The 14701-nt window shown below is 42.9% G+C and overlaps 1 protein-coding gene across 1 annotated transcript in view; it reads left to right on the plus strand.

Annotated features, from left to right (window-relative positions):
- The window catches only part of LOC5575903 (H2.0-like homeobox protein), a 34314-nt gene that overhangs the window by 19209 nt on the left and 404 nt on the right, over positions 1-14701 (plus strand). Inside the window, exon 2 of the mRNA XM_001662226.2 lies at positions 14321-14643. Coding sequence (XP_001662276.2) covers positions 14321-14643 — 323 coding nt within the window. The remainder of the gene's footprint in view (positions 1-14320; positions 14644-14701) is intronic.

Below are 14701 nucleotides of genomic sequence, written 5' to 3' on the forward strand. Positions count from 1 at the left end.
TGCTTGCAGGTCCTCTTCCAGCATGGTCCATGCTTCATGTCCATAGAGGACCACCGGTCTTATAAGCGTTTTGTACATGGTACATTTGGTGCGGGGTGAATCTTTCTCGACCGCAGCTTCTTCTGGAGCCCATAGTAGGCGCGACTTCCACTGATGATGCGTCTCCGTATTTCACGACTAACGTTGTTATCAGCCGTTAACAAGGATCCGAGGTAGACGAAATCATCAACCACCTCAAAAGTATCCCCGTCTATCGTAACACTGCTTCCCAGGCGGGCTCTGTCGCGCTCGGTTCCGCCTATCAGCATGTACTTTGTTTTTGACGCATTTACCACCAGGCCGACTTTTGTCGCTTCACGTTTCAGGCGGGTGTACAGGTCTGCCACCGTTCCAAATGTTCTGCCGACAATATCCATATCATCCGCGAAGCAAACAAATTGGCTGGATCTTGTGAAAATCGTACCTCGGTTATTGAACCCGGCTCTCCGCATGACACCTTCTAGCGCGATGTTGAACAGCAGGCACGAAAGTCCACCCCCCTGTCGAAGTCCCCGGCGGGATTCGAACGAACTGGAATGTTCGCCCGAAATCTTCACGCTATTCTGCACACCGTCCATCGTTGCTCTTATTAGTCTTGTGAGCTTCCCGGGAAAGCTGTACTCGTCCATGATTTTCCATAGCTCTTCGCGGTCGATGCTATCATAGGCCGCTTTGAAATCGATGAACAGGTGATGCGTTGGGACTTGGTATTCACGGCATTTCTGGAGGATTTGCCGTACAGTGAAGATTTGGTCCGTTGTCGAGCGGCCGTTGATGAAACCAGCTTGATAGCTTCCCACAAACTCATTTGTTATTGGTGATAGACGACGGAAGATAATCTGGGATAGCACTTTGTAGGCGGCATTCAGGATAGTGATCGCACGATAGTTTTCACATTCCAGTTTGTCGCCCTTCTTGTAGATGGGGCATATGACCCCTTGCTTCCACTCCTCCGGCAGCTGTTCCGTTTCCCAGATTCTGACAATCAGCCGGTGCAGACAGGCGGCCAACCTCTCCGGGCCCATTTTGATGAGTTCAGCTCCAATACCATCCTTACCAGCGGCCTTATTATTCTTGAGCTGGTTGATGACATCCTTAACTTCCCTCAATGTGGGGGCAGGTTTTTTTTTTTTTTTTTTTTTTTTTTTCTTCTAAGCAATGGGGGGATAATCTGCTCAACAGACGCCGTGTGGGGTTAGGGACCATTTACTACATGCAAGCAGTAAACAGGACTACACCCCCGACCCACTAAACCATTTCCATTGCCGCCAAACCCTTCGTCTCTCCGGGACCACCAAGAAGGCATTGCTTCGGAGAGGGGCTATTGCACATCGCATCCTCCAGGTTAGCTGCGTAGCCATGCAGCAACGAACATCGATGACACGCTTAGGGGGGTCCACCAAGGTAGCGTGCTGGCGCTTTGCCAGCTTCCCAGGTGGTCCTCACCTCCCGTTGTCCGCTGAAAGCGGGCAGGGTCGACCACTACGCCCGCGCCCAGCTGCACCGCAGGTATCAAGAACTGATACTGCGGGCTTCGCAATTTGACCTACTGAAGGCTCAGGCCCTATCAGCTAGCACCAGCTGGGATTGCTGACGAAGGGGCCTCCACCTGCCCCGAACAACCAGAGGCTCGTATCCACCCAGTAGGCCGGCGCCACGACAGCAGCGCTACCAGGATGTTCTCCCCGCGGCCACTTAATCGCTGTAAGGGTCGATTTCGACCGTAGGGCACCGGTATGACCTACGTAGCCGACTGCGAACCCTTGGACCACCTGTTGTTTAGCGTCTGCACTAGCCACTCCTCGAGTCCACTCGCCACCTCCTTTGCAGTTCCGAGACGATGTGGGTGATAGCCGATGAAACGGCATTCCAGCCAAACTCGTCTTCACACATCCTCTGGACCAAATTGTCCGGAGTCGTGTCCCGACCGCATGTGGCTAACATGCGGTCACGCATTGTGCGGAAACGCGGGCACACGAACAAAACGTGTTCCGCCGTTTCCTCTAAACCTGCACAAACTGGACATTTGGGAGAACCCGCATGACCGAAACGGTGTAGATACTGTCTAAAGCAACCATGGCCCGAAAGGACCTGTGTCAGGTGGAATGTTAGTTCCCCATGGCGCCTATTGACCCAGATATCTAACCTCGGAATCAACCTGTGAGTCCACACTCCCTTGGTGGAACTATCCCACGCACGCTGCCATTTGACCATGGAGGCCAGTCTGGCAGTCCTGCGTATGCCTCTTGTGCCGCGCATTTCGAAGCACTCTATGTCTTCCATGATAAGGATACCAATAGGCACCATACCGGTGATGACGCAGAGTGCATCGTGTGACACGGTACGGTACGCGCTCGCAACCCTCAGGCACATTAGCCTATAAGTACTCTCTAGCTTGCTACGGTAGCTCTTGGTACTTAAGGCCGTGCCCCAAGCCGGGCCACCATACCTCAGTATGGACGAGGCGACACTGGCCAGAAGCTTTCGCTTGCTGGCGTACACCGCAGAGCTATTGGACATCATCCGGGACAGTGCCACAATAGCTGTGGAGGCTCTCTTGCAGGCATAATCGACGTGGCTACCGAAGGTAAGCTTATCGTCGATCATCACCCCCAAGTGTTTGACGGAGCGCTTCGAAGTGATCGTGCAGTCGCCTACACTGATCACCGCTTGCTGCACCGACTTTCGGTTGTTGACAACAACCGCCTCAGTTTTGTGGTGAGCCAATTCCAGTTTCCTGGAGCTCATCCACTCCTCCACAATTGCGATCGAGTGGGCTGCAGTCAATTCCACTTCTTCGATCGATTCACCGTAGACCTCCAGCGTAATATCGTCGGCAAAGCCAACGATGACCACACCCGCCGGGAATTTTAATCTCAACACCTCGTCATACATGATATTCCATAACACCGGGCCCAGGATGGAACCTTGCGGGACTCCTGAGGTTATGTGAAAGCACTTCCGACCCACCTCTGTGTCATAGACTAATACCCGATTCTGGAAGTAACTTCCGAGAATCTTGTACAGGTACTCGGGTATCCCCAGACGCAGGAGCGCATCGGCAATAGCCGCCCAACTGGCACTATTAAATGCGTTCCTTACATCCAGAGTCACTACTGCGCAGTAGCGAATCCCCCTCCTCTTACGCTGGAGTGCTATCTCAGCGGTTTTCTTAACCGTCAGAATAGCGTCTACGGTGGACTTCCCTTTCCGGAAGCCGAACTGGTTGCTTGAGAGACCATTTACACTCTCAGTGTACCTCAACAGTCTGTTGAGGATGATCTTCTCGAGCACCTTCCCCGCCGTGTCAATCAAGCATATTGGTCTATACGCCGACGGGTCACCAGGTGGTTTCCCCGCCTTTGGCAATAGTACCAGGCTCTGCCTCTTCCACGCATCTGGAAATACTCCCTCGTCCAGGCATATCTGCATAGCAGATCTGAACATACCGGGAGCCTCCAAGATTGCGACTTTGAGGGCCAGGTTTGGAACTCCGTCCGGACCCGGTGCCTTCCCCATGCTTAGGGATTTTGCAATCCCTACAAGTTCCTCATCGGTTACTCTATCCTCATCGCCAGCCCCAATCCCCGGCTGTCCTACAAAAGGAGGCCATGGGCTAGGGTTGTGGCGCGGAAAGAGCCCCTCGATGATCCCCTCCAGCATCTGTGGAGATTGCTCCGTAGGAGCAATTGCACCTCTTGTCTTCGCCATAACGATCCTGTAGGCATCACCCCACGGGTTCGCGTTGGCACTCTGACAGAGTCCCTCGAAGCAGGCTTTTTTGCTTGCCCTTATCTCGGACTTCAGCGCGACTTTGGCAGCGGTGAACACCGCCCGTCGTTCTTCACGCTCCTGCTCGGTACGTGCTCGCTGCATCCGCCTCCTGGCCCGTAGGCAGGCACGGCGCAGGTTCGCAATTGCTTGAGTCCACCAGTACGTCGGTGGTCTCCCATTTCTAGGGTGGACTTTCCTAGGCATGGTCGCATCGCACGCATGTGGGGGCAGGTTGGTTTCCTTCATCCGCCGTGCTGACGTAGTCACTTCCTCCGCTGTCGGGACCCTCGGCGCCTGTGTTCTCCGTGCCATTCAGGTGTTCATCGTAGTGCTGCTTCCACCTTTCAATCACCTCACGTCCGTCCGTCAAGATGCTTCCGTCCTTATCCCTACACATTTCGGCTCGCGGCACGAAGCCTTTTCGGGATGCGTTAAGCTTCTCGTAGAACTTTCGCGTTTCTTGTGAACGATGCAGCTGTTCCATTTCTTCACATTCCGCTTCTTCCAGGCGGCGCTTTTTGTCCCGGAATAGGCGGGTTTGCTGCTTACGTTTCCGTTTATATCGCTCCACGTTTTGTCGCGTTCCTTGCTGCAGCATTGCAGCCCGCGCTGCATCCTTCTCCTCCAAAACCTGCCTGCATTCTTCGTCGAACCAATCGTTACATGTCCTTCTTTCCACGAACCCGACGATGCTCTCGGCTGCGTTGTTGATGGCTGCTTTTATGTTGCTCCAGCAGTCCTCAAGAGGGGCTTCGTCAAGCTCGCCCTCTTCGGGCAACGCTACCTCGAGATGCTGCGCGTATGCGGCAGCGACGTTCGGTTGGGCCAGTCGCGCTAGGTTATACCGAGGCGGGCGTTAATGACGGATAGTTTTTGGCGCAGTTTCACCATCACTAGATAGTGATCAGAGTCAATGTTAGCGCCACGATAGGTTCTGACGTCGGTAATATCGGAGAAGTGCCGTCCATCGATCAAAACGTGGTCGATTTGTGATTCTGTCTGCAGTGGTGATCTCCAGGTGTATCGATACGGGAGGCTGTGCTGGAAGTAGGTGCTGCGAATGGCCATGTTCTTGGAGGTGGCCGTTCTCGTTCGTCAGCCGGTGGGCGCTGAACTTTCCAATCGTCGGTCTGAACTCCTCCTCCTGGCCAATCTGAGCTTTCAAATCACCTATGATGATCTTGACGTCGTGGCTTGGGCAGCGGTCGTACTCGCGTTCGAGCTGCGCGTAAACTGCGTCCTTGTCATCATCAGTGCTTCCGGAGTGAGGGCTATGCACGTTTATGATGCTGAAGTTGAAGAACCGGCCTTTGAGCCTCAACTTGCACATTCTTTCGTTGATCGGCCACCACCCGATCACGCGCCTTTGCATATCACCCATCACTATAAAAGCTGTTCCCAGCTCACGTGTGTTGCCGCAGCTCTGGTAGATGGTATGATTACCTCTAAACGTTCGCACCATAGAACCTGTCCAGCACACCTCCTGCAGCGCTACGATGTCGAAACCGCGGATCTTCAGTACATCGGAGAGTATGCGTGTGCTTCCGATGAAGTTGAGAGATTTGCAGTTCCACGTACCGAGTTTCCAATCGCTAGTCCATTTTCGTCGCTGTGGTCTTTGCCGATTGTTCCGGTCCGTATTCTCTCGTTGACGTTCCTGTGCTGGTGTATTTTTACGGCTGGCTTGCAGGGCCTGACACCAACCCCCTAGATATCCGGAGGACCATTCCCCCTAAATGTTCGGAGGGCCATAGTGCGCAGTTTAGCTTAGAGTCCTTCTCTGGCACTCGGACGATGATCAGCCGCCCCTGACATGGGGAACAGACGCTGTTGTGAGCCGCTCCTAACATGGAGTACAGACGCTCAAGGTTTGCAGAAGCAAACCCCCCCCTTCCCTGTCAGCATACGACCAAAGTTCCCACCGGGGGTTGGTTACCCGATCTTCCCCAAGGTTACTCGTACCCCGGCCAGTACCACGAGGAGGTAGGGATAGGAGTTGCTGGGCAAGATAGATTTGATAGGTCTTCTAAGAATAAAGCTATTGGGTTTCCATTGTGCTTTAAATGTGACGTGGGGTCTTAATAAGTAACTCTATGAAGGCGTAAGTTATTTTTCATATTAATACTATATTAGCACTTCCGTCAGGACGTACTTTTAACCAAAAAATTCTGCTCATGTCAATTCCCTTCAAATTTAAAATATTTTTCTTAAAAAATATACGGGAAAAATGATTTTATTATAACTGTAAAATTGTTGCTCCTAAAATAACTTAATTTTTCCATCAGGCTTCTGATTGATGATGCTTTCGAAGAACAAGCCTTTTTTGAAAATAAAAAATAAAAATTATCGAATTTTCCAGCCAATTTCTAACGATAATTGTTTTTGATAACCTCAAAAAATCGACCGCTCTAATCGTTGTTCCATATTCGTGTGAAATTTCATTATTTTGGAGAATTTTCATTATCACAACATTGTACAATACTAGTCGATCAATGTGCAAAAAACCGTTTGTAATTTCATTGATAAATTAAAAAGATACAGCATGCACAAGGTGTCCACTTTATAAAATGAACATTCCTTATGTCATATAATACTTAGAATTTACACACGGTCCGGGATAGTTTAGTAGATTCGGTGTACCAATATCTGCACAGTTATGAACAAATATTCGTATAAAATCGAATAATGAAGCCAGTTGCATTATTTTTACGTCATACAAAAGCTTTTTATTTTGATTTTGTGGAAATTTAACGAAAACTACGAATTCTCCTTGTTTCTATTTAATTTCGCTTGTGCCATGAAAACATGAACCTATGGTAGTATTCCTAATTTCTGTTCCTATAGTACTAGCTTCACGGTGTGGACAAAACACTAATCAAAATCGTAGTTTTACAAAACTTTTATATTTTTTTCTTTAAAGAATGGATCAAAAACTTTCAACTGATATAAAAAATCTAATTCTTCCTTTATTTTGTTTATTATATAAAAAATCTCTTAGTAGGGAGCCGGATCCTATTCTTGGCACTTTTGATTCATTTCGGCAGTGGGGTTTTTTGAAAGTTACTGAGCTCATATTTGGCCACAATATGCGTCGTCTTGAAGAACTTCTGAAACTTAGCATCAGACAATTCGGCCGAGAAAAACCCCCCATGCCAGAGTGAATCATGGAAGTGCCCGCAAGTAGCTCTGCACCCTGTTACTACTTTAGTAACAATATGTCTACAATGCAAGGCAGCTTAAATTTTAATCGAAACTATTTATTACGATATTTTTTTTTAACGAAATCGAGCTGTAAATCACTGGTACTTGATATATAATAAATAGCTCCTGATCTTCATGTTAAGAAATATTTTGCAACGATTTATAATATCTTTTGAAATGACATTAAAATGTTTTATTTGCATATTAATTATTTGAAAATTATAGGAATTGAATTCATTTATGTCAGACGCATAATGTATTCAGACTGAACTTGCCCAATAAAACAAAACCATATTCAAGCCGACAAATAAAAGTGTCCAAAGAGGATATAGTATGTCAATTTAAAAAAAATGGGTAGTCATCATTCTTTCTTATTTAATGATAATTTGCAAATTATATGAATTTTTGATCCTCCGGAAATAAAATGACAATTTATACCGTCTTCAGCTAAAGGCTGCATAGAGTGAACAATCACTAACATAAGGCAACCGTAAACTAGAAAAATCTAGTGGCTTGTTGTCAGGCTTTGCAAGCAAGCTGTAAAAAAAATAAACGCACGAGAACGACAACGCGTAAATACGGACCAAAACAATCGACGAAGACCACCGCGTTGTAAAATGACTTGAGATAGAAAACTCGGGACGTAGAGCTGCAGATCTCTCAACTTCATTGGGAGCACACGAATTTTCTTCGATGTACTGAAGATCCGCGGGTTCAGCATAGTACGAAGTACTGAAGATCCGCGGGTTCAGCATCTATCAGAGCCGCGGCAACACAAGTTTTGGAGTGTTCGAACGCCGGGTGCTTAGGACAATCTATCTTTGGCGGTGTGCTGGAAAACGGTGTGTGGCAGCGAAGAATGAACCACGAGCTCTTCAGGCTCTACGGTGAACCCTGTATGCAGAAGGTGGCGAAAGTCAGAAGGGTGCGTTGGGCACGGCATGTGATAAACCCTGCAAAGACGATGTTTATATCGAATCCGGTTGGTACAAGAAGGTGTGGAGCACAGCAAGCGAGGTGGCTTGACCAGGGGTAACAGGATCTGTAGAGCATGGGCCAAAATCGAAGTTAGAGGGACACAGCCATCTCCTCATCTCTTCATCTGTAGAGCTTTCTAACCACTGCTTCCATTATTTAGGAATATTGTGGTATGACCCATATTTTATTTGGTGCTCATCAAATATCCTTTGACAATTGAGATGTGATAGACATTGGTTGATGTGTCATATTGTCCCAACTGGACACAACTCGTTTTATAAAGTCTATTACCTTATTAGGACTACCTTGCCAATTTTCCAAGGGCCGTTATAACCCTTTTCCGAATGCTAACATTTTTTGATTAAGCAATGCTCCGCAGTTGCAGAGTAAATGGTCAGCAGTTTTGTTTTCAGCTTGAAAGAAACGACATTCAGAGGAGTGGATTTTTCCTATCTTTTTAAGATAATACCTACTTAGGCAGTGCCCGGTCATCCGGCCAGTTATTATCCTAAGATTTCCTTTATTAAGATTCAGTATGGCCCGGGCTTTTGCTAGACTGGGTTTTATGAATCTTCTCGCATGCTTGGATATACCCGTGGCGTTCCAATTGGATTCGACCATGGACATTTTCCAATTTTTCAGTTTCATCGTGAGAGTGCACTCAAGAACACCACAGAGCGGGTGCACGATGTTTGTCATAAATACGTTAGGCATAAGGACGTTAGGCATAAGCACGATAGGCATAAATACGATAGGCATAAATACGATAGGCATAATGAATATTTGGCATAATGGACATTAGGCATAATTCCCAAAATAAAAAAAAAAATGAAATTGTTGGTGCGAAAAGTGAGCTGACTCTTTGGTAATTGTGGAGGGCTTCAAAGATCATAAGTGTGCCCTTTGAAATACGATCGCCTTGCAGTCGTCTCATAGTTGTGAATCATTTGAGGTCAATTTCTAGAATAAATCTTGATTAAATGATTAGCATGAAAATGCTGTTAATTGCCATCATTAGCTTTGTGGTAACTTCTGTGATCATAGAGTAAAGCCATGCTGAAGGTATTTTAGATCGGTTTCAAGTCGATCCAGGATCCTTGACCATGAAGCATAAACATGCTCATGTATGGTGCACAAATAAGAATGCAAAATGGCCACTTTGGCAAAGCAAACATTTGGTTAATAACTGTGGAAGTTCTCCTAGAACACTAAGCTATGAATATGAACGACGTTGTAACTGCTGCTCATCTTTTGAGTTTGGTTGCACACATATTATTCTTTAAATAGAAGGCGGTTCTTTATAGTTATACTGTCGACAAAATTATTGGAGTTAGTGCTGCTAATGTTTTAATAAGAAGATTTTCTTCTTTTATGATTAAACTGTTCTCTTGAGACATACTAATACTAATTAATGTCACTATTGCTCTTAATACTTCATATCATGCATTTCCCTTCTTCGAATCATAGGCTATTCTTTATACTCATACGGTCAATTTAATGACTGTAATAAAGAAACATTCTTCCAATAATATGCTGTTCTGTGGATTCTTGCTGTTCTAATAGTTATTGGAATTGTAGATGTAAATATTTCCATAAAAAATGCACGCCTGAGTACTACGCTATATTAAATATATTGCTTAACTGTTAAAATGACCTTGAAATCAAATTTTACTTTTCAAACTCAACGAATTTCAAATATTTTCAAGGTGCTTTCGGCAATGCTTTCATATGTGGCTGATCAAAATTGTTTGAAAATCATCGAAAATTGTTGACAGAAGCGGCAAAGGAACTGGTTTCACCTCATCAAATTGATGAGCAATGGTGGTCTTCCTTAGCCGAGTGGTTAGAGTCGGCGGCTACAAAGCAAAGCCATGCTGAAGGTGTCTGGGTTGGATCCCTGGTCGGTCCAAAATCTTTTCGTAATGGAAATTTCCTTGACTGCCCTGGGCATAGAGTATAACCGCTTAAATTTATTTTTTTAAATGTGTTGCCAAAATCGGGAAGAAAATGTTACCAAAAACGGGTGTTGCTAAAATCGGGGGTAGACAAAAATGGGTGCGGCAATATTTTTACATCATCTGAAAGCTTTTTATCTTGGTATTGTGGGAAAAATATAAAAAAACTACAAAAAGGCATATTTTTGTATTTATTATCGCTTGTGCCACTATAGGAATACATGTGCCTATAGTAGCACTATTTCTAATTTATGTTCCTATAGTAGCACTAGCTTCACGGTGTGGGTAAAATACATACCAAAACCGTATTTTTACAAAAAAAAACTTTTAATGTAATGTATTTTATAGCGGGAATAAATCTTGTGTTTGAATTCATTAAAGATTGTTTCCAGCGCTCGTATTTATACATAAATAACATCATGATAGATTGGAACACTTATGGAGTCCACCAAACAATCAGCCTTTTGAAAAACATTTTGCCAGAAATTATTCGAAGGTTTTATCACATCTGTTAGGAAACCCAAAAAGTTTCTGTAAATATATTGTTCACAGAATATTATCATTAAAGTAAATAGATAAAGCTCCTCGTTGTTCCCCAGGAATTCCTCTTGGCATTTCATTTATATTCATCTAGATATTTCTTAAACGTGTTTCTCCAATTATTCCTGAAATTATTCTTTAAATCGTTCCTGGGAGTACATCGAATTTCTCCAGAGATTCATCAACAAAATTTTTAGGTGGTTTTGGAGATGCTTCTTAGAAAAACTTAATATGGTATGCCGAATCTCGGCTTCTATCTGCGAATTTCATTAGATCTCGAGTACCATAAAATCTTGTTTCGTTACTAAGCCACCTGACCATTTGCTAGTTAAATAGAGCCTCAAATAAAAAAAAAACGAGATCCACACAGCAGAGTTCAAGACAAAAAACTAGGTGTGTAGGTTCATTCACAAATTCCTCCGAGAATTTATCTTAATAGTATTTCAAAAATAAATCTATGGAATCCTGCTTAATTTTTTTTTTCAAACATGTTCAAAAAACAATTTCAAAAATTGTTCCTGGGGACTTGTACTGGGTACACTGAAGGGGTTTTTCGTCTAAATAGGGTCCTAAAATGTTTAATGAAATCTTGTTTTCATTTAATATCACGAAAGAACATGTTACTGCAACTGCTTTAGCATTTTTTCCCGCTCAAATAACGGATATATCATATTAAAACTTTAATTTAAAAATTGGATCCATAAATGAACCTTGACACTTGAGATCATGTTTGACGTTCGCTTAGTCGACAAAAATACCACAGGGGTTCAACTTTTTAACACCGGGGTTGTTCTTTTCTGACATTTTGGAAGGGACACGGAAAACAAAATACACCCAAAATTTGAGTTTAAACCAAGGGGTGTGACAAAATTAAATGAAAAACTTAAAAAAATGTTTTTTGGGCTTAAACCATCGGAAAACATTAGAAAATTGAGTAAACATATGTTTTTGACCTAAACTTAAGTTTGGCACTAAAATTGGGACAGGGCTTTAGGACCCTATTAAAGTTTTTTTTTACAGACAACGAGAATGTACGTATAACGAAATCACCTTTTGTGTTATGCGATGCTTTAATGTGCAAAGTTTCACGTATAATATATAAATATATCGCAAAAAGGCCTTATACGTGCAAAAGTGGAGGCGATATATGAGCATATATTATATGATAAAAGTCGACATCTAGGTTCCGAATTCTCATTCACTCTCACGATAATGGATTTATCGCTCAAAGCAACTTTCTGCGATAAGCTGCCTTGCGATTTTATCCGTCCACAAAACAAAGCGAAAAAAGATAATTGCATATTTCCACAGCTGTGAGAAGTATCTTTTCTCTTTTTCCCATCCTTCTCCTGAACTTCTCCTGTATCCATCGCCACGAGCAGCAGTTGTTTTTATGCACCAAATTAACCACTACTTCCGTCAAGTTGGTGTGGTAGCATTGTCAGCGTGCACGTATCGCGTTTGTTTTTAGCAATGTTCTAGGTTCGAACCCCGTCGCCGGCACTAGTTTTTGTTTATCCACATAATGATAATTCTCGGGAGCAGTTGATGAGCGAAAATATGATGGAGTGAAAAAGAAATTATCCCCAGAGTGGAATAATTTTCGGTTATCATCCATCGTAACTCTAGGGAAAATTAGTGTGAGCGAAAAAAGATGTTCATACTGTTAGAAATATTTTTACAAAGAGTCAAAGTCAAATCCTTGAAAAAATATTCAAAACGCTTCTGGATGTGTTTTAAAATAATGTTAAGGAAAATTTATGTGGAAATATCCGGATGAAACATTCTTTGAATTATACTTAAAAGAATTCCAAGAAAAGTATCGAGGCAATTATTTTTCCAGTTCGAAGGAGTTTCTAAAAATAATAAAGGAATTTTAATATAAAGCTCTTTAAGAATTTTGGTGTTCTGGGATAAATTTATAGATAACTTGACGATAATGTATAATTAGGAACCCTAGTTGATTCCGTTTGTCTTACTGGTCAGAGCAAAATTGTCAATCAAAGTGACCACAATGAAACGTATCTTCAGAAGGTAAATCTCCAAGGCTTTAAATATACCAGTCACTCAACATTGAAACAAGACCCGTTTATGGCATTACTTTCCTTACTATGAAAAATAGGTGGATATCTTGCATAGTTTTATGTTTCATGCAAAAAGGGTGCAGAGGTAGTGTAAAATGATCGTTTTGGCGTGAAAATCGTGATTAAAGTGTTAAGAATCGATATTGCCAATATAAGAAGGAAGGGGGGGGGGGACCTTGATAAAAAACTGACTACCCCCATGTCCATCGCACTCTCAAAAGTTCATGTAACATGTCAAAATTTGAAAAAAACAGGAACAAAATAAAATGACCCGATTTTGTCAGGTTCCCCATTTTGTCAGCCTAAAATTCATCGAGGGGATGACAAAATCGGGTCCTTACTGTAGTGCTACTATAGGCACATGTGTTCCTATAGTGGCACAAGTGACAAAAAATACAAAAATATGAGTTTTCGTTGTTTTCATATTTTTTTCACATTCCAAGTTAAAAAGCTTTCAGATGATGTGAAAATAATGCCGTTGGCTTTATTTTTGATTTTATACGAATTTTTGTTCTTAACAATGCGTTCTTAGCCGCGGCTATCAGTACATTGACCTTAACATTCACATAAACCGAAAGGTCTTTTTTTAAACCTTCAAGTAGACATGTTGCCACGCTCTCATAGTGGTTCCAATAAATTGGTCAGATGAAGTTAAGTATCTAGGACTCATGCTAGATAAAAAATTAACTTTCATAAATCACATTGGGGGCATTCAAGCAAAATGTAACTAATGTATAAAATATCTGTATCCACTTAACAGCTTAGCTTAGCTTAGCTTAGACTGACTACACATATCAATGGTTGCTATTCCGTGATTGACCGAAGTCAGTGAAAATGCACAAAGAATCAACTAGAAGTTCGGCTGGGATTGGTCATAATCTTCTTCAGTGTGCATAATTCAGTGCCTCTATTTATACATGGTCAATAACGGCGCCGGCCACGTCCTTGCAGTCAGGTGGGATTGGGGGAAGGAATGTTAGTGTGTAACCTTTGCTATTTGGAGACCGTGTTTGCCTCTGCATCTCCACAAAGGTTACTGGGAGGGATGTTTGTTAATGGGAAGGATCGTTGGGTCACAGGATTCACTTTGATAAGCGATTAGACCATGATAAATATTTTTTTGTGAGATATAAACATGCTTATATATAAATATAATATTTTCATTTGATATGAACAATATCTATGTAGAGAAAAAATATGCCGACACTTGAGGTGACGAACCTTTCAAAGTTTGTTGAATAAAATGAACCATTCGCAAGTCTACACTTGTAGTGTCGAACCATTCAAAGTTTTTTTTATTAATTTAAAAAAATTAAGGTAAAAAAAAGAAGGTGTTTCGAAAAGAAAAATTTAGACATAAATAATTTATGAATCAGAGTTTATGTCGACACTCACAGTGACGAACCATTCATAGTTTGTTGAAAAATCATATTTACGTCTCACCGTTGTAATGATTAAAGGTGCAGTCATAAATATTTTATAGATTAGAAATAGTAGCATGAAACGAGCTCACCAATTGATCCGTCATCCTTGAGCAGCAACAATCCACTTTCAGCTTCACTCGTTTGCCCGGCTATATAAAAGTACTCAGAGAAAATAGGCGCGCGACCCGAGAGGGAAAACAACTGACGACTGCTCGGGCTTTCTTGACGTACTCTATAAAATATCTGTATACACTTAACAACAGAAAAACGGAACTTTATCTTAAGAACAAGCTTCTGATCTTTAATGATTCTCTGATGTTTATAGGTATCAAAATTGACACACCATTCGAAGTGACATCATATGAGAAGGGTTTCCAAGGAGCTCATCAGCATCCTCCTTCTACAGCACCAGGAGATGAAAGCTACAGCATGTTCCATGATTGTCTAGTCAATGGTGTGCACCATCAAACAAAAGCGTTCAAATTAGGAGAAACTGAAAGCAGCAGAAAGGGAAAACGGTCTTGGTCTAGAGCAGTTTTTAGCAACCTGCAGAAAAAAGGACTTGAAAGAACGTTTCAGAAGCAGAAATACATAACCAATCCCGACCGAAAGCGCTTAGCTGCGAATCTAGGATTGCATGACTCTCAGGTAGATATATTTGCCATGAATACCTATAGTCGTAAATTCGAATTGCCACTATTTTGTT

Source organism: Aedes aegypti, chromosome 2 (genome assembly GCF_002204515.2).
Source record: "Aedes aegypti strain LVP_AGWG chromosome 2, AaegL5.0 Primary Assembly, whole genome shotgun sequence".
Taxonomy (NCBI): Eukaryota; Metazoa; Arthropoda; class Insecta; order Diptera; family Culicidae; genus Aedes; species Aedes aegypti.